The sequence below is a fragment of the Manis pentadactyla genome, chromosome 13 (genome assembly GCF_030020395.1).
Source record: "Manis pentadactyla isolate mManPen7 chromosome 13, mManPen7.hap1, whole genome shotgun sequence".
Lineage (NCBI taxonomy): Eukaryota > Metazoa > Chordata > Mammalia > Pholidota > Manidae > Manis > Manis pentadactyla.
In genome coordinates this window covers 66,300,679-66,327,578 of record NC_080031.1, presented here as the reverse complement: position 1 = coordinate 66,327,578, position 26,900 = coordinate 66,300,679, and the positions used below count along the sequence as shown (strand labels likewise).

Genomic DNA, 26,900 nt, shown 5'->3' with positions numbered 1-26,900 from the left:
GGGCCATCTCATCTCTAGACTCACTACCTAAAATTGTCGAAACATGACAGGCACACGCACATCAGATTATACTTGCCAAACTTAAATATAACGTGCACCAAATTTTCCCATCCCCACACCAACAGAACCCACCAGATACTCTCTAGCCAACTAAAAGACAAAGTGGATGTAATTTTGAGAAGTAAACATTGAGTTGCACGTGTAAGTGAAGTTTTTAAACAAAGGAAGGGTTATTTTGTCAGGAATAAGAATTGACCGATTTACTGAAGTTTGTGAATTTAAAGGCATAGTCTTTTCATTGGAAATGTAGAGGAAGAGGAAGAAAACCTGTCTGGGGATTTTCAGGATATATTTAAATCCACAGTAGAGCTGATTTAAGAAATAAATGTATTTTACTGGGAAAAAGGAGGAACCTAGAAGTAATCTGTAAATTGAGAAGGTGTAAAATTCAAGACAGGCGATGAGCATGTTAAGTACAGATGAACTACTGAGTCAGAGCCCTGTGTGGGCAGGGGACACGGAGGAGGGTGGCATACTGAGTAGGCTGCTGACAGATGTGCCATTTAAGAGCAGGTGAACTCTGGAGAGCAGGGCAGTGGCCAGCGCTGGGAGGGGTAGTGTGGAGCCAACTGTGGAGACCCTCCTGGAGTCTCCTACTCCAGCTCAGAACTCAGCAGTTCCCCCCAAGCCCTGGCCCTGCACAGCTCTGGCAACAGAGGCCCCCGTCAGGTTCCCCAGAGCAGACACAACTGCGAGAGGAGCCCGGGGACAGGAGGTCGGCGTGAGGGCTCTCTCCTGTCCATTCCGACTCTCCCCAGGGGCAGGAGATGGACACTTTTGTTTGATGGTCCCCAGCTGACAGACGGAAGCACTGAACCCATGTATATATACTCCAAGTATATTCATCCAGTAAGTAGTGTAATATCATCAAATAACACAGGCAACTAACTATGTACTAGGCGAGAACCTGAGCCTGATATACTGCAGTACACATCTTTAGAAACATCACATACAAGATGCCCAGTATCACTGACGTCTACTACACACAATTTTCATAATTGTTTCCTTATATTTTGGAGCAAGTGAAGTTTCAAATGCTTAATTTCATGGCGGGGGGGGGGGGGGGGCGGTTTTCAATGCCTAACCTGATCATCCACTTATGTCTTTTTGAATGGATATAGATCCCAGAAAATGCCACATCTTTTTTTGTATTCCATTCCTCAGAATTCGAGAATTCACAAGAGGATTCTCCTCAGCTGGAGGCACATGTGGTGGTCCCAGACCACAGCTGGACACCAGGAGGAGAGTCCTCTGACTCTGAGAATTTCTCCTGCGTGTCCTCTGCAGGAAAGCTTCATGGTGCTGCTGAGGATGGTAAGGGAGATCACAAAGGTTGGACAGGGTGAATAGCTGGGGTGGCTCAGCCCAATCCCTACTTACTTCACTTTCCCTTCAAAAACAGTAAAGGGCTTCAATGCGGAAGAACTAAGACTGAAGCGTCTGCAGAGGGACAAATTGGGGGTGTGCTTTCAAGGATAGGACAGATCCCCATGTGAACACTGGGACAGCTGTGAGTGAGATAGTGTGTCGGCCTCCTCCCCGTCTCCGACCTGCAGACAGGAGGCGACGCAATGAGATATCGAAAACCTGAGTGGGCCAGCCAGGGGACTCAAGGCATACCAGCTCAAGAGTGGTTCTGGAAAGGCACCTCTCATATTTATTGATCAGGCATCACATTATTGAGTGGGTTAACAAGTTTCTAGACACAATGATTAACATGCTCTACTACAGGAATGTAATTGCCCCCAGGTCGCTGGGGCAAGTGTCCCTGTCGCCAGGCAATGAGGGGATAGAGATAACAAGAAACAGATCTCGGTTTAGATTTAGTGAGCTGCGGCATGCACCACAGATAACAAGGCAAACAATTCCCATAGAAACAGTATGATCTATGGATGGCAACCTACATTTCCCCCATTTTTAAATTAAAAAGTAAGAGAAGTCTGTTATTCCACTGCAGCTTGGTAAAGAAAAGGGGCGACAAGAAATGCCTCGTCAGGGGGGGTGAGGTGCTAAGCCACACCTCAGTTGACCCCCTCATCTCTCTACCTGTTGGCCCCCGCGACTGTGCCTGTCTTAGGTTGTTCCTCCCGTAAGGAATCTTACCCGTCTCTGGCTAGCCAGCCGTCTCTTGGGGCCGTACAGGGAGTAAATGCGATAGAGCAGAGGCATACAAAAGATTTATGCAAACACTTTGTCATCCCCTTAATTGCTGCAGAATTTTAAAATATACAGTGATCTGTCACACGGACTCTGAAGAAGATAACATGCAGTTATTAATTTTTTGCCATGACTTCTTGAAATATACCATATACATGAATTGGCTTTATTAAGCCAGCAATCAGATGGCACAGCCATGTTACTAAAACGGGAAGGCAAATGCATAAAAGAAGGAGGCCCACAAGTATTGGCCATAGCCAGTGACACCAACAGAACAGATCAGGTAATCCAGGTAATTGTGAAAATTTATCAATAATATGGTGAATATCATCCAACTGGTTTTGAATTGTCTGTGAAAAATCAGATATATTAAAACAACACATTCCAGGAAATTGTTCACAGCCCAAATGTTCTTTCAGCAACAAATAGTCCATGGTAGCACGATTCTGAAGCACTGCCACTCGAACTTCTCCAAGTTCCTGATTAAGTTCTGACAGTATGGAAGCAGTCAGATCTGCAGTCTTGCTGTAGGCAAAGGCCAGCTTAGATATTTCCTTCTGCATTTCTACAGCGAGTCCTGGTACAGGCCATACAAACGCAGCTGCGACTGGAATGGCTATGGGGTCCAACAATTTCAGGTTGTCATCACAATTTGGAGGCAGGGCTCAGGTCACTCTTCGGTGTTTAAATCCAGGATGAACTATAAGGGCTGAAGAATACGTCCTACACCATAGATGCCTTGATAATGTGAGGAAAAGGCTTGACAGGTTTTGTTATCACACAGAAACACCCAGCCATTGGGGAGTCTATATCCATATGGCCATTTTACATGAATAGGAGAATTACAGTAAGAAGGTATATTAGTACAATTGATACATATACAACTAGAAACTATAGTGGTGCTAACTGGTAAATTCAATTGAATTTCTTGAGTAAGAATCTTAGGGGCTAAAGTAATATTTATTCCAGAAATATTAGTAAACACTGAAAAAGGGAGTCCTATGCCTATCAAATTCTTCCTTAAGATTCCACTAATAGAGGAATCACCTGCTATACAAAAAGATGTCTTATTAAGCCCTTGATTAGCCAATTGCAACCACATATTGGGTGAAGAATACTCATTCTCTGGGGTTAATGAAATGTCCAAATAAACATAACTACTTTTATATGTTTGATCAGGGCTTCCCTTTGGAATTTTTCACAAGAATAATTGCCAATATCATTTCGGGTTAAAACTGTTTTATAAATATCATAGCGGGTATTGTCTCTTTTAGACTGATCAGTAGCATTATCCCAACCAAGTTTTCCTCTATCTTTCTGTCTATATATTTCATTACCATCCTTTTTCTAAATCACCGGGCCTACAGGAGTTGAACAAGTGGAGATACAATGAAGTTCTACTCCCCGGCCGAAGTACGGAGGACTGCTAATACTAGTAGTAATAGCACATGCCTGGGTTATGTATATGTGTATAGAGATTAGAATAAAAACTTCATTATCATGTAGGGATCCTCACTCCAGTGACGGAACTGGTTGAGGGACACCGCCTGGGACAGCCGTCTCAGATGGCGATGTTGCTGGGAGTTCCTCTTTATAGCGTATCTTGATCTGCTTTCTAGGCAGCCAGATCAAGCATTGGTCCTCTGTAATGACACAAACAAACCCTTTGCCCCACACCTTAATATGACCTTTATACCATTGTGAAGAACCTATTGGAGACCACCATACAGGAACTGCTGTTGTTTTAGAAAAAGAAATATTGTCAGAAAAATGCACTTCCATAGCTGATTGTCTGTCACCCTTTAAGAGACCAAAATTAAGGATATGTAAAGCATGTATTAATCGTTGATTTGCAATTAATTCTATCATATCGGGCAGTAATCCCCCTTTTTGTTTTAATAAATAATGCTTATGAGTAAGATGGCGATGTTCAATTAGAGCTTGGCCTGTAGAATTGTATGAAATACCTGTTTTATGAGTGATATTATATAGCTTAAAAAAAAAGTTTTTTTTGCGTAGAGGAGAGGTAAACTGGAGCATTGTCAGTTAGCTTAAGAAAAAAAGCTTAAAACATTTTGTCAGCAATATTTGAAACAAAAAGCTACAAAACCATCTTCTCTAGTTTACTTAATCCTCTGTAACCAATACTTGTTCTGCTGAAATCTAGCTCTTTACTAGTTTAGGAATAATAAAACAGTGACTTTAAATGACAAAAGACTTACAAATGACAATGGTTAAAGACTTGATGAGAGCTTACATAAGATTGCTGGCGTAAGAAAATTTGGATATTTCTGTACCACAAAACATTTAGTAACAAAGTTTAGCATCATTCCTTTTGACAGTGCTTTCTAGGTAAATATATAGCAGATAAATAAGCCAAATTAGCGAAATATTTTTCCCGAAGAGGAGAAAAAAATTCTTCTGACATGTTCCAGGGGCCCTCTGGAAAATATCAGAATTAACTAGAGGTAAAAGCACCTTTTTGAATTTGACTTTGGAAAGTTGTCAAAAGAAAGTTTCTTTGGCATTTGCTTAAATAAGATTATAGGTTGCCACGAAGCAATACTTACCTATTTAACTAGAAGGACAACAAAATACTTCAAAGACAGATACAGAAGTTTACACAGTTGTTGGCAAAGTTTAACTTTTAGTCTTTTAATATTAAGATCTCATTTTCTTAAATACTCAATTCATTGAGACTTTAAGCATGAGAAACTGTTTTGACAGAACAATTAGAAAACCTTTTGTAATCTTTCAACATTAAGAGTACACTAACAGTTTAAGAAAACTTTGTCTTTTTAATTGAAAACAAAATTCTAATTTTGCTGTGTACTTGATATCAAGACTCACTTGCTTTAATTTCACATAGCATGACTATATCAATTTTTCCACAAGTTTTCTACAACTTTCCTTTTACATTCAGTGTTCTCCCCCTTTAAGTAAATAGCTGTACTTTAGAACAATTACTTTCTTTTACTCTCAACAAAACAAATTTCTATTCTTTATACTTTCTCTTATTAAAACACACATCTTTAGCATACAGAAATATTTTCCTTATTATATTAAGTAGTTTTCATTAGAACTTAAAACCATTTGATACTTTAACTTTCAGTGAACACTGAAAAATAGGCCACTGTAAACTGTTACACTAGCATTCTTCAGATTGATACATCTATACCATATATTATCATTTCTGGAAATGTGCTTTACAGCACAATTTCTCATTAGGCACAAAATATGTCTATATAACTTAGCAAACTTTAAGAATTTTGGTTACCACAAAAATTCTCAGGCTGTTTGCATATATATATATATATATATATATATATATATATATATATATGTATATATATACACACACACTGTAATACACTATTATTACAGTATTATATTAAGTATTAATAATATACAGTATTATTATTAAGATGTTTATTTGCTACACTTGTTTACTTATTTTTAGCAACCATGCTAGATTACTTAAAAAACTTTTACCAAACATTAGACAAAGGCAAGCTTTTCTTTAAGCATCTTCTTGAAATGTTTAACAGGTAACATCAACTTAAATGACTTTAAGTAAACTTTGGCAGCTGACAACTATAAGGACATGTCCATTTCAGTTAAACTTAAATTAGTATTAATGCTTAATATTTTTTATTAGATTTTCTGGAAGTTTTAGAATGCCCAATTTTCACAAGCGCTTGTTTTTAAATCAATTTTTATTAATACCATCCGGAGGTAGGAAAATATTTTTCATTTATACACTTAGACACACAAACATACAAATTGAGACATAACGACTACAGTCAGCAACACTTTTCATCTAAAAACACATACACAGACATACAAACTGATATAAAGATTTGAGTTACTGATATTTAATTGCTTTCTTTCTTTTTAGCTTACTTGATTAAAAGTACTTCAGTTTTCAAGAACACCCTCTAAGGGCAAGTAGTTTACATAACTGGGTTAGGTTTCGATGGCCCCAGACTAACAGGGCTGACGAAGGCTCTGAACTGATAAGGACTGTGTGTGTCCAGGGGGCTGGAAATGAAATGCAAGTACAATTCTAGCTCCAGTCATTTAAAGCCAGGCTGTATTGCAGAAGATAAATTTCTTCTATCTCAGGGAGTTTAGTTTAAGACTTCTCAATTCTCAAAGATAATGATGAACTTAATGAGTAGAATAGATGTTCACTAAAAGAATTTAGAAAACTAGCTCCATATTGTAGTAGTTCATGGGACTTTTGACTATTTTGTTCCTTTGTGGCAAAATATATTTAGCTGCATAACATTATATTGCATACTTCTTTCAGGGGCCAAGCCTCTCTAATCAGAGAGTTTGTACTGGGGCCAGGTTTGTATGCAGAAGATAAGATACTTCTTTTTTAGAATTTAGGGATTGAATTGCTCCCAGTTAGTTTTCTTAGTTTTTACTGCCCAAGCTTTAGTCATTCCTTGAGAAGCTTCCGCCTGTCTGATAAATGCAGGGACTGTGTGACTTTTTGCTACTAGAGCCTTGATCTGAGATGCAAGCTTGCTTTGCTTCCCTGGGGCTGCAGACAAGGAAATGCTTAGCTCCAGGATGACTGCCTCTAAGGAAAGCAGTTAATAGAATAGAGCTATTTACACGTTGACCTGAGGGTTCAGCTTGATTACTTTACAGACTCTACATTACACAGGAGAAAGTAACGCAGGCCTAAGAGGACTGCTTTGAATGGGGAGCAAGGTAAAAAAGCAATCTTTAAGGTCAATGATAGCCATGTTCCAGTCTTTTGGTATCATAGCCGGAAAAGGGAGGCCTTGTTGTAAAGGTCCCATGTTTAAGAACCGCATTAATTTGCCTTAAGTCATATAAGAATCTCTAATTTCCTGACTTCTTTTTTATAACAAATACAGGGGAATTCCACGGGCTGGTGGAAAATTCTAATCTATCTAGCTGAAGCTGTTCTTTAACTTGTGTAAGGATGCCACTCTTTCTTTATTAAGGGGCTATTGATCTACCCAAACAGGCACAGGGATAATGTTTCCCTGTCTGTGAGCATTTTTAAAATCTCGCAAAACATTTTCCCAACCAGCTTGTTTAAGAGTACCTTGCGGTGGAAGCCAATAACAATGTTTCTTTATATACTTATGAAGTTGAGTAAAATATCTTTTAGAGGTTTTCACTCCTGATGTTTTAAGGAGGGCACGGAGTAATTTTAAGAAATCCTCTGATTTATCTACTTTAGTTTCATTTGGCCCATTATAGTGTCCCTGACGTCTTGATCCTGTTCCCTACGTACGCTTTCCCGGGAATCTTACCGGATCGACCATCTTCGGAGCTTTTTCCCGCCCTTGAATTGCAAGTGCCGCCGAGCGGAGGTTCTCCACCCTGAGTTTTGACCGTCTTTCAGGTCCCTGTTTGAGCACCACTTGTCGGCCTCCTCCCCGTCTGCGACCCACAGACAAAGGAGGCGACGCGATGAGATATCGAAGACCTCAGTGGACCAGCCAGGGGACTCAAGGCATACCAGCTCAAGAGTGGTGCTGGAAAGGCACCCCTCATATTTATTGATCAGGCATCACATTCTTGAGTGGGTTAACAAGTTTCTAGACACAATGATTAACATGCTTTACTACAGGAATGTAATTGCCTCCAGGACGCTGGGGCAAGTGTCCCTGTGGCCAGGCAATGAGGGGATACAGATAACAAGAAACAGATCTAGTGAACTGTGGCATGCACCACAGATAACAAGGAAGTCAAACAATTCCCATAGAAACAGAATGATCTATGGATGGCAACCTACAATAGTGGGCTGTGCTTATTACAGTGTGAGAATACAATTACCTCTTCCCTCCAATCAGCACAAACTCATGCAGACCTGTATTCCTTCATACGACATGGCCCCACTATTCCATCCTTTCACTTTTTCTCTCATATACACATCCCTTCATTCCAGATGGGTCCTTCCCATTCTCTACGAGCGTTACAGATACACACTGCCACCTTCCCTCCTCCCACAATCATTCTCAGACTCTGCTGTCTACACACTAACCCGTAAATAATGTACACCGTTTCACACAGGTAACTTGTTCTAGTTCCCTCATTAGAGCTGGCAAAAGCACTCAAAAACTCATAGCCCTGAAATGAATGCACTTTCATATACAGGCTTTCTATTCTGCATACCATTCCACCCACAAAACCTTCAGCCCAAAGCCTTAAGCCCCTCAAGAGAGCTGCACTTCTGGGAAGCTCAAGCACACTTCCTCCAACATGCTCCGTCTTTAACCATTTCACAGTAAGAACACGTACCACCCCTGTTCACGTGTAATGTCGCACCACACACACACGTACACCGTCATTAACCACCCCCTTACCAATGTCAGAAACACTCACCAGGTATGTCCCAGAACATATATAGACTGCCACACCCTCAATCCCACATAATCACACCACACACATACCTCAGACAAACTGTGTCACATGGCATTCTGTGACTTCACATATGTGTGTACTTCCAGGCCATGTGCCCATATAGGAATATTCTCATGACCATCTCAACTCCTACAGACTTCACACACTTATTCTAGTTACTCATGTCTGAAATTTCCGTTCCCAGGAGGAGGAGGAGGAATCCCTCAGTTGCAATCAGGATATTCTTCATACTGGGAATCTTGAGATGACTCAACCCCAGGTCTTGGAAGAACGGGAATCTTCCTCCCTGTCTAGCAAAGACTCCTTTCCACCATACCTGGGAAGGGCACGCGTCAAGAAGATTTACAACAGGAGTGTCCAGACGAAAAGAGGTGTGCCTGTGTCATGGGATGAAGTGGAAGTCTACGAGCCTGCCTCAAAGAAGACCAAAAGAGAAAAGCTGGCTTATTCTGAAGTGGCTGAGGAGGCTGAAGAGGCCTGACAAACATGGAGACTCTTGTCTACACAGGAACTCATGGATGTCAGTGACGACAGCGAAGCCCCACAGGAAAGGGAGCAGGCTGGCAGTGCGGGGGAGCCTCCAGCCCAGGAGGAGTGCCCCAGGGCCAAGACGCCTGAGGGGCTGGTGGCCCTGGACAGCGGCTTCATGTGCCTGAACTGCTGCCAAGTTTTCCCCAGCTTGAAGCTCCTGCAGAACCACGTGGACAATGCACTCCGGGAGGGCTTCAGCTGCCAGGTTTTCCATCATGTCTTCTCCTGGCGAATAGAAAGTATAAGGAAAAAGAGGACGAGGAGAAGGAGGAGGAGAGGACGAGGAGGAGGAGGAGGAGAGGACGACAAGGAGGAGGAGAGGAAGAGGAAGAGGAGGAGGAAGACCAATGCAAGACCATTTAGATGCTACACCAAAAAGCACTTTGGCAGGAAGCCATCCTCCTGCGAGCACGTAGACTTCTTCAGGCCCTAGGAAAGTGGAAGTGAAGTAGTCCAGCCTCTACTGAGGGCCTTCATCTCTTAGCAGCCATGATACCCACTTTGTTTCCATGTATCCACCACCTTCCCTACCACCACGCAGGAACAGGAGCGGAGCGCCCCTTTTAATAGTTTCCACTGCTCTCCTTAAGACGAGGGACAAGAAGGCAGTCACACCATGCACAAGACCAAGATGTCCTCATGCAAACCAAAGAACAAGGAGCACCAGTCTAGCATCTCTACCACTACAGCTGAGAACAGGAAACTGGCTGGAAGTGGAAACTATTAAAAGGGGCCAGCTGCAGAAGAGGTGAGGGCCCCAGGGGTGAGAGCACATCTCAAGGACACTTGGGATTCGGTATCAAAGGCCAGGGGAGTCACAAGGCTCAGGATGAGGCAGAGCTAGGCCTTCTGTCCTTGAGGGTTGGTTCTGCCCTTTTCCTGGGTGTGAGTGGGATCTCAAACTCCATTATGTGATTCCCATACCTGAAAGGACACTGCTTAGCAGTTGCAACCACTTGAGAGAAACAAACCATGTAATCCTTTCTTTCTTTTCCCCCTAGGAAAAATATCCCTAGGTATATACCAAGATGTAGTAGTTCTGGCCACTTCCTTGAAGTGTCAAGTGTAACTGGGGAAGGAGGGAGAAAAACGCAATGCTTTGGCCGTGGACCATTTCTCAGTTTAACATGCTGCTATCTGGAGGGACACCTGTGTGCTCTTATGATGGTTCACAGTCCTCACATCTTCTTCTTACTATTACCACACCAAGTGTCTTGTTCTCTCAGCAGCTAGCAGAGTTGTTAAACATAGACAAAGCTGAAGAGACATTATAAAGCCAATAAAGAGAGTGTGTCTTTTTAGTTAGCGGGACAAACAAAGGGCTGCTTCTCCACGTTCCAAAAGTCACAGTTACAATGGAACCTGGAAATGGTCCTCAGCTTTCTAAATCATACAGGAAATCCTGAGAGTGGCTAAACACTTGTCACTGAAATAAGAGCTGCCTTTCTCATTGAATGGATCCCCTTCTGTTTTGGTTCCTTCAGAGCAACCTAGACCTACTGGCCTAAAGATTTCAAATGAAGGCGTCCGACACAGCCCTGCAGTCTGACGAGAGCGCTGCACTTCTCATGAGCACCACAGCAACAGGCAGGGCTGGACTGGCACGGCTTGAGCCTCTGAAGCTGTTCCCTGTTATCCCGGGAACATGCGATGGCCGGCTCTGGAGAAGATAGCCACACACAGCCAGGCGGAGCCCACAGAATGCTGGGAGTGCCACACGTGCAGGAGACCTGTGGAAAGAAGTTCCTGCTCCTGCTCGTCCCTGTCAGGGAGGCAGGGGCCACTGTTGACTTCCACTTCTGTGTTCTCAAGTCTCTTCATACATACCTGTGTTGGGCCAACCTGTGCTAATAGCTTATCTTTTGTCTGCAACTCAAATTAAGGTCTATGAGCCACTACTACTGGACTGATTTTCAGCTCCTCTCTTTTGAAGGACTTGGCTGTTTTAGCTGTTACTTTAACTAAGCATCATTACTAACCCTTCAATAAATCTTTGTTTAGTCTCAATTAGCCTGAGTCATTTACTATTGTTTGTAATCTAAGATATCTTAATGGATATGCAAATTAGCTTTAACATTTCTTCCTTTTTAATCACTGAAATGGTATAGCCTAGAAAGGAGTAGCACACAATATTCCTCTGAGTTTATACTGAAGCAGTAAGGGGCATATACTTATACTCAGTATGTATACTATGTTCTTGATAAATTAGGAAGCTGTGTTGAAAAGGTTTACATATGTACACAAAATAATTGGACTTCAGTAGTGTAGACCCAGGCTTAAATTATTTACCAACTCTCAGCAGCTTTGCACACATTGGGTGAGTGCCCTCATCTTCAAAGAGGAGAGCGTGTTACCCAAAATAACAGGGATTGTGAAGGTAACAGACACAGGTTAAAGCACCTAGAACACTGTCTGGCATAAATGGAGGCTCAAAATAATTTCTCATTTGTTTTTGAGATTTGTTTTCCTTACCTCCGATAATCAGCAGTTTGACGATGTGTCTGGGTAGGGTTCTTAATTTTTTTAATTTCTATTATTAAGATTTGCTGAGCTTTAAAAAAAAAAGCAAACTCTTTTAAATGTTGGTATAAACTCACAAGAGGTTGCAAAAGCACTCCACGGTGGTCCCATCTACCCATCATGCAGCCACGCCCCACATGATCACAGGGTATTACCCGAACAAGGAAGTTGATTGGAACAATACCATAACCCAGACGACAGACCTTCCTCGGATTTCACTATGTTAGCAGGTGCCATTCTTATGTTTTTCAAGTATAATTCTATGTCATTTTCTCCTATGTGTAGATTCACATGCCCATCACTGCAGTCAAGATATAGAGATGTTCTGTTTCCTAAAAGCAAACCCCTCACGTGGCTCTTGATAGTCAGTCCCATCTATCCTTCCTTTCCCTAACTCTTGGTGACCACTCTCCATCTCTCTCTACTTTCTTTTCATGTCAAGAACTTTATATAAATGGAATCATTTAGTATATAAACTTTTGAGATTTTTACATTTTTTATTTCAAACGTAATTCCCTTAAAACCCAGCCAAGTCATTCATTGCATATATTAAAAGTCTATTACTTTTATTGCTGAGTATTCCATTTTGTGATATAGAACAGTTCAGTATATCATATAATTCACAAGGGCATTATGCCATTTCACATTACTGGTGATTATAGGTTAAGCTTCTATTACATTAGAGTCGAGGTTTTTGTGATAAATTGTTTTCATCTTTCCCATATAAATGCCTAAGAGCGTTAGTGTTTGGTCATATGCTAAGAGTATACCTTCTTTAAAAACTGCTCACCAGTTTCCATAGTGGCCTTACCATTTTTGTATTCCCACTGATCTATGACTAGTACTGTTTCCCTGCATCCTCACCAGTATTTGATAGTGTTAAGTATTTTTAAGCCATTTTAACAAATACACAGTAGTATCTTCTGGTTTTAACTTGCATTTCCCTAATGATAAGTGTTACTAAACATCTTTTCCTATACTTATCATTTGCATATTTCTTTTGTGAGTTGTCTGTGTAAGCTTTTTTGCCCATCTTTCAGTTGGGTCATTATTGAGAAAGTCCTTTATATGTTCTGAATATTATATACATGTATTGAGCTCCACAACTTGGCGTGAGGGGAGGAAATTTATGCATCTCATACTGTTTTACATGTTCTAACAAATATATACGACTTTTGCAAGTTAAAAATAAAGTTAGTTAAGGAGGGAGCCAAGATGGCAGCGTGAGTAGAGCAGCGGAAATCTCCTCCCAAAACTACATATATTTTTGAAAATACAACAAAGACAACTGTTCCTAAAAGAGAGACCAGAAGACACAGGAGAACATTAAGACCACATCCACACCTGTGACAACCCAGCACCTCGCAAAGGGGCTAAGATACAAGCCCTGGCCCAGCGGAACCCAAGTGCCCCACACCCCAGCTCCGGGCGGGAGGGAGGAGTCAGAGCGGGGAGGGAGAGGGACTCCAGGACTGCTAAATAGCCAGCCCTAGCCATCCGCACCAAAGCGCAGACACAGTGCATGCCTGGGGTCCTGGATACTAGGGAAACAGGACAGTAAGACCTGTCAGCGGGTCACTGCAGCCGGCGCTCCGGGGACAAAGAAAAGCGAGCGCTTTTTGGAAGTCTTAAAGGGACAGGGACCCCACAGCCCAACAGAAGTGTCCTGGGACACTCAGTCCAGCAGCAGCGAACTCCGGGCACCCTAAACCCCTAGATAGCAGGGCAGCTCAGAGGCCCCTCACGGAGATAAACAGCCTCCTGGCCGTTCCCCCTCCAACGCGACTCCACCATATCGGAGCTGCAGCCCGAGGCAGGCCACGCCCACAGCAACGGCGGAGATGAACTCCATAGCGGCTGGGCAAGAATCAGAAGCCCTGTCTGTGCACAGCTGCCCAGCACAAGCCACTAGAGCTCGCTGTTCTCCCAGGAGAGGAAGGCCACAAACCAACAAGGACAAGAAGGGAGGTTCCCCCAGCCGTCACTCGTGCCAGCTCTCCAAGCTATCTCGCCATGAAAAGCCAAAATCTCAGGCAACGATTACACAGACAACACTGAGAAGGAGGCAGACCTAAAGAGTCTTCCTGAAAAACAATTTGAAATAAAAATCATAAACATGCTGACGGAGTTGCAGAGAAATATACAAGAGCTAAGGGATGAAGTCCAGAGGGAGATTACAGACGTCCGGAGGGAGATTACGGACGTCTGGAAGGAGATTACAGAAGTGAAACAAACTCTGGAAGGATTTATAAGCAGAATGAATAAGATGCAAGAGGCCATTGATGGAATAGAAACCAGAGAACAGGAACGCATAGAATCTGACAGAGAGAGATAAAAGGATCTCCAGGAATGAAACAATATTAAGAGAACTGTGTGACCAATCCAAACAGAACAATATTCGTATTATAGGGGTACCAGAAGAAGAAGAGAGAGAAAAAGGGATAGAAAGTGTCTTTGAAGAAATAATTGCTGAAAACTTCCCCAAACTGGGGGAGGAAATAATCGAACAGACCATGGAAATACACAGAACTCCCAACAGAAAGGACCCAAGGAGGTCAACACCGAGACACATAATAATTAAAATGGCAAAGATCAAGGACAAGGACAGAGTTTTAAAGGCAGCTAGAGAGAAAAAGGTCACCTATAAAGGAAAACCCATCAGGCTATCATCAAACTTCTCAACAGAAACCTTACAGGCCAGAAGAGAATGGCATGATATATGTAACGCAATGAAACAGAAGGGCCTTGAACCAAGGATACTGTATCCAGCACAATTATCATTTAAATATGAAGGAGGGATTAGACAATTCCCAGACAAGCAAAAGTTGAAGGAATTTTCCTCCCACAAACCACCTCTACAGGGTATTTTAGAGGGACTATTCTAGACGAGAGCACTCCTAAGACTAAACAGATGTCACCAGAGAAAATAAAATCATAGCAAAGCAGACCAACCAAATACTAACTGAAGGCAAAAAGTAAAATCAACTACTCGCAAAAAGCAATTAAAGGAAACATGAAAGAGCACAGAATAAAACAACCAACATATAAAGAATGGAGGAGGAGGAATAAGAAGGAAGAGGAGAAAAGAATCTCCAGACAGTCCATATAACAGCTCAATAAGCGAGCTAAGTTAGGCAGTAAGATACTAAAGAAGCTAACCTTGAACCTTTGGTAACCACGAATCTAAAACCTGCAATGGCAATAAGTACATATTTTTCAATAGTCACCCTAAATGTAAATGGACTGAATGCACCAGTCAAAAGACAAGGAGTAACAGAATGGATGAAAAAGCAAGACCCATCTATATGCTGCTTACAAGAAACTCACCTCAAACACAAATACATGCACAGACTAAAAGTCAAGGGATGGAAAAACGTATTTCATGCAAACAACAGAGAGAAGAAAGCAGGGGTTGCAGTACTAGTATCAGACAAAATAGACTTCGAAACAAAGAAAGTAACAAGAGATAAAGAAGGAGAATACATAATGATAAAGGGCTCAGTCCGACAAGAGGATATAACCATTATAAATATATATGAACCCAACACAGGAGCAACAACATATGCGAAAGAAAGACTAACAGAACTAAAGGAGGAAATACAATGCAATGCATTCATTTTAGGAGACTTCAACATGCCACTCACCCCAAAGGACAGATCCACTGGACAGAAAATAAGGACACAGAGGCACTGAACAACACACTAGAACAGATGGACCTAATAGACATCTATAGAACTCTACATCCAAAAGCAACAGGATACACATTCTTCTCAAGTGCACATGGAACATTCTCCAGAATAGCCACATACTAGGTCACAAAAAGAGACTCAGTAAATTCCAAAAGATTGAAATTCTACCAACCAACTTTTCAGACCACAAAGGTATAAAAACAGAAATAAATTGTACAAAGAAAGCAAAAAGGCTCACAAACACATGGAGGCTTAACAACATGCTCCTAAATAATCAATGGATCAATGATGAAATTATAATAGAGATCAAGCAATATATGGAAACAAATGACAACAACAACACAAAGCCCCAACTTCTGTGGGACGCAGTGAAAGCAGTCTTAAGAGGAAAGTATATAGCAATCCAGGCATATTTAAAGAAGGAAGAACAATACCAAATGCATAGTCTAAAGTCACAATTAACAAAATTGGAAAAAGAAGAACAAACGAGGCCTAAAGTCAGCAGAAGGAGGGACATAATAAAGATCAGAAAATAAATAAATAAAATTGAGAAGAATAAAACAATGGAAAAACTCAATGAAAGCAAGAGCTGGTTCTTTGAGAAAATAAAATAGATAAGCCTCCAGCCAGACTTATTAAGAGAAAAAGAGAATCAACACACATCAACAGAATCAGAAACAAGAAAGGGAAAATCACGACGGACCCCACAGAAATACAAAGAATTATTAGAGACTACTATGAAAACCTGTATGCTAACAAGCTGGAAAACCTAGAAGAAATGGACAACTTCCTAGAAAAATACAACCTTCCAAGACTGACCAAGGAAGAAACAGAAAATCTAAATAGACAAATTAACAGCAAAGATATGGAAGCGGTAATCAAAAAAGTACCCAAGAGCAAAACCCCAGGCCAGGTCAATTTACCGCACAATTTTATCAGACATACAGAGAAGACACAATACCCATTCTCCTTAAAGTTTTCAAAAAAATAGAAGAGGAGGGAATACTCCCAAACTCATTCTATGAAGCCAGCATCACCCTAACATGAAAACCAGGTAAAGACCCCACCAAAAAAGAAAATTACAGACCAATATTCCTGATGAATGTAGATGCAAAAATACTCAATAAAATATTAGCAAACCAAATACAAAAATATATCAACAGGATCATACACCATGACCAAGTGGGATTCATTCCAGGGATGCAACGACGGTACAACATTCAAAAATCCATCAACATCATCCACCCCATAAACAGAAAGAAGGACAAAACCACATGATCATCTCCACAGATGCTGAAAAAGCATTTGACAAAGTTCAACATCCATTCATGATAAAAACTCTCAGCAAAATGGGCATAGAGGGCAAGTACCTCAACATAATAAAGGCCATATATGATAAACCCACAGCTAACATCATACTGAACAGCGAGAAGCTGAAAGCCTTCCCTCTGAGATCGGGAACAAGACAGGGATGCCCACTGTCCCCACTGTTATTTAACATAGTACTGGAGGTCCTAGCCACGGCAATTAGACAAAACAAAGAAATACAAGGAATCCAGATTAGTAAAGAAGAAGTCAAACTGTCACTATCTGCAGATGACATGATTTTGTACATAAAAAAACCCTAAAGACTCCACTCAAAAACTACTAGAACTAATATCGGAATACAGCAAAGTTGCAGGATACAAAATTAACACACAGAAATCTGTGGCTTTCTTATACACTAACAATGAACCAATAGAAAGAGAAATCAGGAAAACAATTCCATTCACAATTGCATCAAAAAGAATAAAATACCTAGGAATAAACCTAACCAAAGAAGTGAAAGACCTATACCCTGAAAACTATAAGACAATCTTAAGAGAAATTAAAGAGGACAATAACAAATGGAAACTCATCTCATGCTCCTGGCTAGGAAGAATTAATATCAAAATGGCCATCCTGCCCAAAGCAATATACAGATTTGATGCAATCCCTATTAAATTACCAGCAACATTCTTCAATGAACTGGAACAGATGGTTCAAAAATTCATATGGAAACACCAAAGACCCTGAATAGCCAAAGCAATCCTGAGAAAGAAGAATAAAGTGGCAGGGATCTCACTCCCCAACTTCAAGCTCTACTACAAAGCCATAGTAATCAAGACAATTTGGTACTGGCACAAGAACAGAGCCACAGACCAGTGGAACAGATTAGAGACTCCAGACATTAACCCAAATATATATGGTCAGTTAATATCAATAAAGGAGCCATGGACATACAATGGGAAAATGCCGGTCTCTTCAACAGATGGTGCTGGCAAAACTGGACAGCTACATGTAAGAATGAAACTGGACCACTGTCTAGCCCCATACACAAAAGTAAATTTGAAATGGATCAAAGACCTGAATGTAAGTCATGAAACCATAAAACTCTTAGGAAAAAACATAGGCAAAAATCTCTTGGACATAAACATGAGTGACTTCTTCATGAACATATCTCCCGGGGCAAGGGAAAGAAAAGCAAAAATGAACAAGTGGGACTATATCAAGCTGAAAGCTTCTGTACAGCAAGGGACACCATCAATAGAACAAAAAGGTATCCTACAGTATGGGAGAATATAATCATAAATGACAGATCCAATAAAAGGCTGACATCCGAAATATATTAAGAGCTCACGCACCTCAACAAACAAAAAGCAAATAATCCAATTAAAAAATGGGCAGAGGAGCTGAACAGACAGTTCTCCAAAGAAGAAATTCACATGGCCAACAGACACATGAAAAGATGCTCCACATCGCTAGTTATCAGAGAAATGCAAATTAAAACCACAATGAGATATCACCTCACACCAGTAAGGATCACTACCATCCAAAAGACAAACAACGACAAAAGTTGGCGAGGTTGTGGAGAAAGGGGAACCCTCCTACACTGCTGGTGGGAATGTAAATCAGTTCAACCATTGTGGAAAGCAGTATGGAGGTTCCTCAAAAAGCTCAAAATAGAAAATCCATTTGACCCAGAAATTCCACTTCTAGGGATTTACCCTAAGAATACAGCAGCCCAGTTTGAAAAAGACAGATGCACCCCTATGTTTATCGCAGCACTATTTACAATAGCCAAGATATGGAAGCAACTTAAGTATCCATCAGTAGATGAATGGATAAAGAAGATGTGGTACATATACACAATGGAATATTATTCGACCATAAGAAGAAAACAAATCGTATCATTTGCAACAGCATGGATGGAGCTAGAGGGTATTATGCTCAGTGAAATAAGCCACACAGAGTAAGACAAGTACCAAATAATTTCACTCATATGTGGAGTATAAAAACAAAGAAAAACTGAAGGAACAAAACAGCAGCAGAATCACAGAACCCAAGAATGGACTAACAGTTACCAAAGGGAAAGGGACTGGGAAGGATGGGTGGGAAGGGAGGGATAAGGGTGGGGAAAAACAAAGGGGGCATTACAATTAGCATGTACAATGTGTGTGTGTGTGGAGACACGGGGAGGACTGTGCAACACAGAGAAGACAAGTAGTGATTCTACAGCATGTTACTACGCTGATGGACAGTGAGTGTAATGGGGTTTGTGGGGGGGACTTGGTGAAGGGGGGAGCCTAGTAAACATAATGTTCTTCATGTAATTGTAGATTAATGATACCAATATAAAAAAAATAAGCAAAGCTTTTAAAATAAATACCCCTTCTTACCTTAATAAAACCCCAGAGTCCACCAGCTGATGCTTCATCCCGACCTCTACTAATTCTAGGATCTTCCTGTTCCTCTGGAAAAATAATGGCTGATGTGGTTCCAGCTGCCTGTGCCAGAGATGTCAAACTGGCTTGCTGAGTAATGGGAGTTGGTAAAATACCTAGTTAATGGCAAAAACTTTTTAATATAGGTAATTTATTCCAAAAACTATTTCCTATAAAAAGGAGATACAACATACAAGATAAGTAGTTCAAAACAGCTTTAATAATGTGATCTGTATACTCAGGCATTTCAAGATTGAGTTATGAACTCAATGAAGCACCTTTATAAAATACAAATTAAATTCCAAAACAGAAATTTCCTTCCCTTTTCATAGCCTTTGATACCAACTGTCCTAAAAGTGGACAGAAGATACGTATCTAAAAGCACTTCATGTTTGCTCTACTCAGCATGTGGATGTGGACATTGGTTAATTCCAATCCACTTAATGAATGAAAATAATTGGCATGAGCACCCAAGCCTATCATATAAGAATATGTAAGAAGTGGTGCACTGTCCATATACCCATTTCTAACTCAAAAAAGAAAATTCACATATACATAGACAGGGGCATTCTTATACTCTGCAAAAAATTTTATTTGTAAAAGTAGGTATGCAAAGTCGGATAATGAAAATCACAACAAAGTTGCTTTTTCCCTAAAATGAGAAGCAAAAGGCAGAAGATGACAGAATGAAGTTTTGATACTGGTTTCCAACCACCATTCCAGGGAAACCAAAAAAGGTATAACCGACCTAGAAAAGGAAATGGCCCAACACCACCAACTCAGGGCACACGTCAGCTTTACTCTGGTTTTGAATCTTTACCTGACTAAATGACACTACTCCCTAGACCATTCAATACTGTTAATTTTTTAAGTAAAACTTTAAAAAAGAACTTTAGGATTTCACCTCGGTGTCTGTAAGTGCACAAATTGTTAAGACAAAATTTTGGAGTTTTATTGACACTCCATATACTAATCAGATACTAAGGTTTATAATATGAAAATCATATACTGTTACATCAGCTTTAATAATTTAAATGGCAAAAACACGAGAACAGAAAACTCTAGAAATCAAAGAAATGAGTTAAAAGTAAAATATTAATGCAGAGAAACTAGAACCCTCATACACTGCAAATGAGAAAAGAGTGTAATGGGGCAGGTGCTTTGGAAAACAGTCTAGCAGCTTTTGAAAGGCACAACAATTCTGTGCCTCAGCATATACCCAAGAGAACTGAGAATATGTTCACACAAAAACCTGTATATAGATATTCAAAAAACAGTATTTACAATAGCCAGAAAGTGGAAATAACCCCCAAGTTCATCAACTGATAAACTGAATAAACAAAAATGTGATAACGTCTCCATACAATGGAGTATGTTTTAGCCATAAGAGGAATGAAGTACTGACACAGGACAACACAGATGAACCTTGAAGGTATTACACTAAGTGACAGAAGCCAGCCACAAACCACCACATACTGTACGACTCCATTTATATGAAATGTCCAAAACAGGCTCATAGAGACAGAAAGCAGATCAGTGGCTACCCAGGGCTGTAAGGTCTGGGAGGAAGTCGGGAGGGAGTGCTAATAGGTATAGGGCTTCTTTCTTCCTTATTCCTCTGATTACAAGGTTCTAATGTTGATGGTGGTGATGTTTGCCCAACTCTGTAAATACGTGCACAACTACTGAACTGTATACCTTGAAGTGGCATGCAACTGGAATCTCAACAGAAAAAAATTCGCTGTAGGCATTTATTTCAAAGAATGAGTCAGAAGTCACCTGTTGCTAGAGGTGCAGAAAATGACGGCATCAGGGGCGTCTGGGGCGCTCTTCCTGCATGCCCCCTTGTAATATCGTAAGTTGAACTGACAGCAAATCCTGATGTAGGGGGACCCGCAGAGGGTGCAGACAGCAGAGCGCTCAGGGCAGAGGCTGAAGGGGGGAAGTGGGCCAGAGGGGGACTGCCGACTGCAGCGGCAGCTTGGGGAGGGACGGCAGGTGGCACAGACATCACAAGCGGTGGGACAGAAGGAACTGGTGAAGGAGGCACCAAGGCCAATGGGGCTGCAGGGCTCCCAGGAGGAAGGGGAGGCTGCGGGGTGGAGAACGTGTGGGGCGGCAGGGACGGCAGCGAGGATCCACTCAGAGAAGAAAAAGAACTAGTTGCTGCTGAAAAAAAAAGTGGGGAGGAAAAAATCAAAATTGGCAAGACTTTTCACTTGATTCAGAGTATCTGTTTCTTTCTTCTTGTAAAATCTTTTAAATTAAATAACACCATGTCCCAAGAACTATATTAGAACGCGTAACTTAAAATATACAGCAACTATGACTGAGTGCAAATGACTTTCAACTCTCATAGGCAAAAAAAGCTGCTCTATAAAACTAGGTTACAGTATTGTTCATATATAGATCTTTCTGTTTTCAATAAAATAAAGCCATTTTTTGCCCCTGTTGATTTCAGCATAAAAACCTACACACCAAAGGCACAAAAACAATGGTCAGAAGATTAATCCCCACAAAGTCAGGGAACATGAGACAAAACTAACACATGCTTTTTAGGATTTTTTGTCATAACAAAGATGATTTATAGGCAATATGAATATAAAGAACAAATGTTTACCTAAAGCAACACATACATGTTTCGTTTATTGGCTTAAATAAAAGACGATGTCCCTTCATCACAGCAAAGATCAGAGAACTTTTAATATACACATTCATTTTCTAATAGGCTTGGAGGGCAGCTAAGAGTATCTTCACTATCCTCACAACTATGCTAGACAAGCCCGTGTACCTAAACGAAGCGGGGTGGACGCCGCGGTGGCCAGGCCAGCAGGGTTTGGTGGAGGAGTCCCAGGTGGCGTAGTCTCTATTCCACTCTCTTCCATCATTTTCACTCAAATATGGTATGCTGTGAAAATATAACCCTGTTACAAATAGCACAGTAGCCAGACATATTTTTTAAGTATGTAAAGTTAGAGAATCGTCTTAAAAAGTAATCAAGAGACAGATGTCTGTCCTTACAATTTATAATGTCAAGATAAAGGGTCTGTCAGAATTCCTAAGGAAACGGTCTGTGAGAATGTTCAACATGCATACAGTATGTGATCTTTTCATACACACATTTTACATTTGAGAAGTCACTTTATGTTAACTTTAATAGTTATCCAATATAATCATTTATACTTACAATTATTCAACGTATTTTAAACAAACAGTAAATTACTAATTTAATTTCTGCCACCTGAAAATGTTAGATTTATATCTAGATTCCAGTCACAATTACATTTAGAACAAAAATAAATTATTCTCCAAATGTTTCCTCTCTTCCCATAAAGCATTCTATTAACACAAAGAATTTTAATGTCCTCAATCCCCTATTTCCCTAGTTCACATCTTAAATCTACTCTGTAATGGCTAAATGATGGCTCAGGTGTTAGAAATGGTAACTACAGCAAAACTGTTATATAGTAACTAGAAACCAGGGTCCCAACAGACAACAGTGGATTACAATGGGAATACAACAGGTATTACGGGAAAACCTTCTTATAATTATAAATTTGCAAGCCTATCTGAAGTATAAAATCAAAACTTCTGAATACAACAAATGTGTTTCTGGTATTTTTAGTCATGTAACAAATCATCAGCAAAGGTCAACAGCTTATCAAGCACTGTGTTGGTGCCTCTGGAAATACAATGTAAGCAAAAACAAATGGGATGCTCACAGTCTAGTACAGGAGACGATAAAATAATGCTACCAATGTACAACAAGCCATAGCCTGAATCACGTGCTCTGAGGAAAGAACACAGTTCTTTGACAGGAATATGAGGTCCTGACTTGGGGTCAGGAAAGGGCTCCTCAGGGAAGTCCTATCTAACGTGAGATCAGCAAGATGTGCACAATGTAATTAGGCAAAAGGGAAAAGAGATTAGGAGGGCAGATTTCAGAAAAAGTGACTTCACAGCTGGTACAAAGGCTCTGGAAGGTGAGGGGAACACGACAGTCAAGAAAATCCCTGTGGCAAGAACAGAAAAGATGAATGAGGACTGGAGACAGGCAGGAGTCTGGATGTTGTTGAGCTTCCAGGTTAAGGAGTTGGATTATTAAGAACAGAAAGTCACTGTACAGCAGGAGGTGACATTTTTGTCTTTACTACTTGAAGAAATTTTAGAGTCACAGGAAGATGTTAAAACAGAAGAATTCATTAGTACCCTAAACCCAGCTTCTCCCAACAAGAGCATCCTGCACACCTACCGTATATTGATCAAACTCAGGAAACGACTATCGGTACTATACTAACTAAGCTATGGACCACATTTGGACTTCACCTGTTTTTATATTTGTGTGTGTCTCTGTGTGTGTGTGTGTGTGTGTGTGTGTGTGTGTAGCTCTTCGGAGTTTCATCATGTGCATAGGATCAGGTGACCACCACCACAGTCAGGACACAGGTGTTCCAGCCCCCAGAAAATCCCTCATGCTGCTCCTGTCAAACCCTCCCGCCAACCGTAAGCCCTGGCAATCAATTGTCCTCTATCCCTTCCTCCTTTTGTGAATGCTACTGAAATAGAATCATAGAGCATACACCCTTTCAAGATTGGCTTTGTTCACTCAGGATAATGAAACTCACCCAAGATCCACCTTGAGATCTACCCAAGTTGTTGCATCTATCAATAGTTTTTGTGTGTGTGTACGCTGAATATTTCATTTTATAGATGTACCACCGTTTGGCCACTGAACTCATTTAGTCTGATTCTAGCTTGTGGCAATTCATATTTGTGTTTTAAAAAGATTCCTCTGACCACAGCAGACGGACTGGGCTGTAAGGCAGGCAGAGTACATGCACAGCTCATTAAGAATGACAGAGCAGCAGTTCACACAGGGAGTGATAAAACTCCTGGCTAGTGATTCTCAAACTGCGGCAGGGGGTGGGGTGAGGGTGGGAGATTAGGCCTCCTGGGATCATCTGGCAGTATCTGGAGACATTTTTTGTTGTCCGAACTAGAAGGGTACTCTTGGCATCAGGCTAGGGGATATTACTGGAAATCCTGAAACGCATAGGACAGCCCCAACAAGATTATATGGCCCCAAGTATCAATAGTGCCAAGGTAGAGAAACTGGGCTAAACTAATGTGACAATAGTGGAGATGGACAAGAGCGAGTAGATTCCACAAATGTTTGGGTAATACGGCTCAGTGATAGGCTGGATGTGGGGTAATTAGGGGAGAGGCATGACCTGCACAACCACACAGACAGAGGAACCATTCACTAAGATCAGGACACTGCAAGCAGTCAAGGTGCCTGTGACATCTTTTACGGGGGCAGAGGGCGGGCGCAGGCAGCATTATGTAGGGTTTAATACTGGACTTGCTGAGTTTAAGCTCCTTGAAACATCCAGAGACACTGACTTGGTCTGCAGCCAAGAAACCACTCTACTGTGGGTTTCACCAGGTTCCTGACAGTGTCTAAAGTCCTGGTCCAAGAGGAGGTTACCTGAGAAGGGAGAGACCACGTAAAAGAGAAGATGACCCGACCAGTCCTTAAAAAGCAGCCCAATGGATACATGACCTCGCAGGGAAGGGTGAGAAAGGACCCGGGAGACAGGAAGAAAACCAGGAGCCTGTGGTGTCCAAAAGCCAAAGACAAATGTTTAAGGGAGGAATGGACAACAGCAGCAAATCCTGCAGAGCCCACAAACAGGATGTTACCCGAACACTTCATGGACTGGACAAACTCTGGCGATGAACTTAGGGAGAGCTGATAGAAGCAGACAGAAGCCAGTTTCAACCGGACTGCAAAGTGGGAGATGACGCAAATAGCCACAACACTTTCAAAAGGTCTGGTCGTGAATGCTGAGGAAAGATCTACGGCAGTAAGCAGAGAACAGGGATCCAGAATGCAAAATCCTTCCATTCAGTATCTGCACACTAGAGGTGGACAAACGGCGGCAGAGACGGCCTTCTGGGCCTGTTATCACGCCCTGACAAAGCTACGTCTTTCCTTCACCTCATTTTTCTACTGGTCATTCATATGGACAGATTTAAAGAAGTCAGATTTAAAGGTAATCCTGATCCCTAACGTTAACCAAAGAACTTCTACAATGAATACAACCCCTGACATGGGAAATTTGGGCAATCTCTTTCAGTTTTTAAAAGTTACAGCACTTGACAACTGGCTTAATGACAATAGTAGGTAAACTCTTGAGTGCATAAACATACTATCTTCTACTAAAGAAAGCTATTTCTTTCTATTTATTTATTTTCTACTTATTTCTGTCAGAGTGGGTCATGGTGTTAGGGCTTAAGTCTCAGGACAAAAAGCACTATTAATAAGGTATCAACACCGCAAAAAAAAAAGTAATGGAAATGGCTTGAAAAACTGAGTCTTTAGTCTCTGGCCAGACCCTCCTCTTTCATTTGCTTGTGATTCAGTTTTTCTGTGAAAAATTGGATGGCTACGTATAAGGATACAAGAAATGGAATAATGGAGCTCTAACAAACCTAAGCGCACTAAAGGAGTCACTATTGTTGGTGTCCTACTGGCACAAAACACTGTCCCTTCTACCAGCGTTACAATAGTCTTGAGTTTTGCCTTTGCGTTCTCAGCTCTCAACACAAACTTCTGTAAATATTCTCTGAAGAAAACAGTGGCCGTAGAGGAGAAATACTGGAAGGCCAAAGGTGTCACGTTGCAGAAATGCACGTTGTCTCTCAAAATAACTACTCTGAATGACAAAAACCTCGGATGTACGTTCTGCCAATTTATGGGTATGAGCTAACGTTTAAATCTGCCCAGGAACGAACAAAGAGCAAAACGCAAGAGCCCTCTAGAGAGGGTCCAGACACCGACGGGGAACCTTCCGGAACACTGCTCCTTCACACTGCCGGTCCCGCTTCGTTGAGCCCGGAGTCTCCGAAGCGGGAGCAGCCTCCCAGGCTCTGCCACGTCCCCAGGCCGGGCTCTCCCCGGGGCCGCGCGCAGGGGCGCCGCCTCGGTCCCGGGACAGGAGCCGCGATCCGCACTCGTGCCTTCCGCGGCGGAGGCTGCACGCCTCGCGAAGTGCCGCTGGGCCCGGCCGCACCCGGCAAGCCCGACACCCGTGCGCGGACAGGCCGACGGCCGGGCTCCGCACGACCCTCGCGTCCGCGACGCCGGCAGGCCCGCCCACCCTACAGGACTGCGCCCCTCGGCGCCCGCACGCCGGGGCTGCCGAACACCTGGGGGCCGGAGGGCGTCGGCGCGGCAGCTGAAAAGCGGGGAAATGAGAAGTCGGCGTGTTAAGACCACGGTTCCGGGAGGACACGGAAGACACCAAAAGACTTACCTCGGCACGTCCCCGCCTCCAAAATGGCCGCCGACGACGCGTGGCCCCGTGGTTGCCACGTCGGCGCCCGTTGCCCCGCGCTGCCCCGCCCCTCGTGCTGCACGGCCCGCCCGTCGCCCCACCCTGCCCATAGCACGGCTCCGTCCCGCCCCTGGCGGGACCCCGCCCCGCCCCGCTCGCTAGGAGCACCACCCCCGGGCACGGTTTAAATCTGTCTGAGTGCTTCCAATCAAAAGGTCCTCCAGGCCGCCCTGGCGTGGCCATGGGCCCCTCTGGAAGCACTCTCCTGTAGGCCTGTCGTCCTTCGCACTCCGCGACCCCCACCCTTGTCACCCCTGTAGCTCACTTCGCCAGGGCCGTGGCCGCCCGTGGGGACAGACGCACATGCCAAGGTCTGTAGTGGGGTGGGGAAAAGGTAGCAGCTACTGTGCTAAGTTTTTCCCCAAGAACCTATATTACACATACTT

The 26,900-nt window shown here is 42.1% G+C and overlaps 1 protein-coding gene across 2 annotated transcripts; it reads right to left on the bottom strand.

Annotated features, from left to right (window-relative positions):
- Nucleotides 1–1,637: 1,637 nt before the first annotated feature.
- LOC130680317 (protein PRRC1-like) lies at nt 1,638–26,512 on the bottom strand. 2 transcript variants are annotated; one of them, XM_057490639.1, is made up of 5 exons: nt 26,434–26,512; nt 21,906–22,022; nt 20,894–21,283; nt 19,070–19,230; nt 1,638–10,892 (listed from the first exon to the last, which is right to left on the bottom strand). In XM_057490639.1, exons 2-5 carry the CDS (start codon nt 22,000–22,002, stop codon nt 10,659–10,661), a joined length of 882 nt encoding a protein of 293 aa, XP_057346622.1. In that variant the 5' UTR covers nt 22,003–22,022; nt 26,434–26,512; the 3' UTR covers nt 1,638–10,658. The 2 variants fall into 2 exon arrangements, with proteins under 2 accessions (XP_057346622.1, XP_057346621.1); XM_057490638.1 differs by lacking the exon at nt 26,434–26,512 and adding an exon at nt 26,327–26,419.
- Between the last annotated feature and the right edge of the window lie 388 nt (nt 26,513–26,900).

Coding starts and splice junctions, on each gene's coding strand:
- LOC130680317 (XM_057490639.1), bottom strand. CDS start 22,002: ATGATGGAAGAGAGTGGAATAGAGACTACGCCACCTGGGACTCCTCCA. Junction 21,284..21,905: donor GTCCACCCCGCTTCGTTTAG/GTACACGGGCTT, acceptor TTTTTTTTTCAG/CAGCAACTAGTTCTTTTTCT. Junction 10,893..19,069: donor GACTCTGGGGTTTTATTAAG/GTAAGAAGGGGT, acceptor TTCTTTCCACAG/GTCTCCTGCACGTGTGGCAC.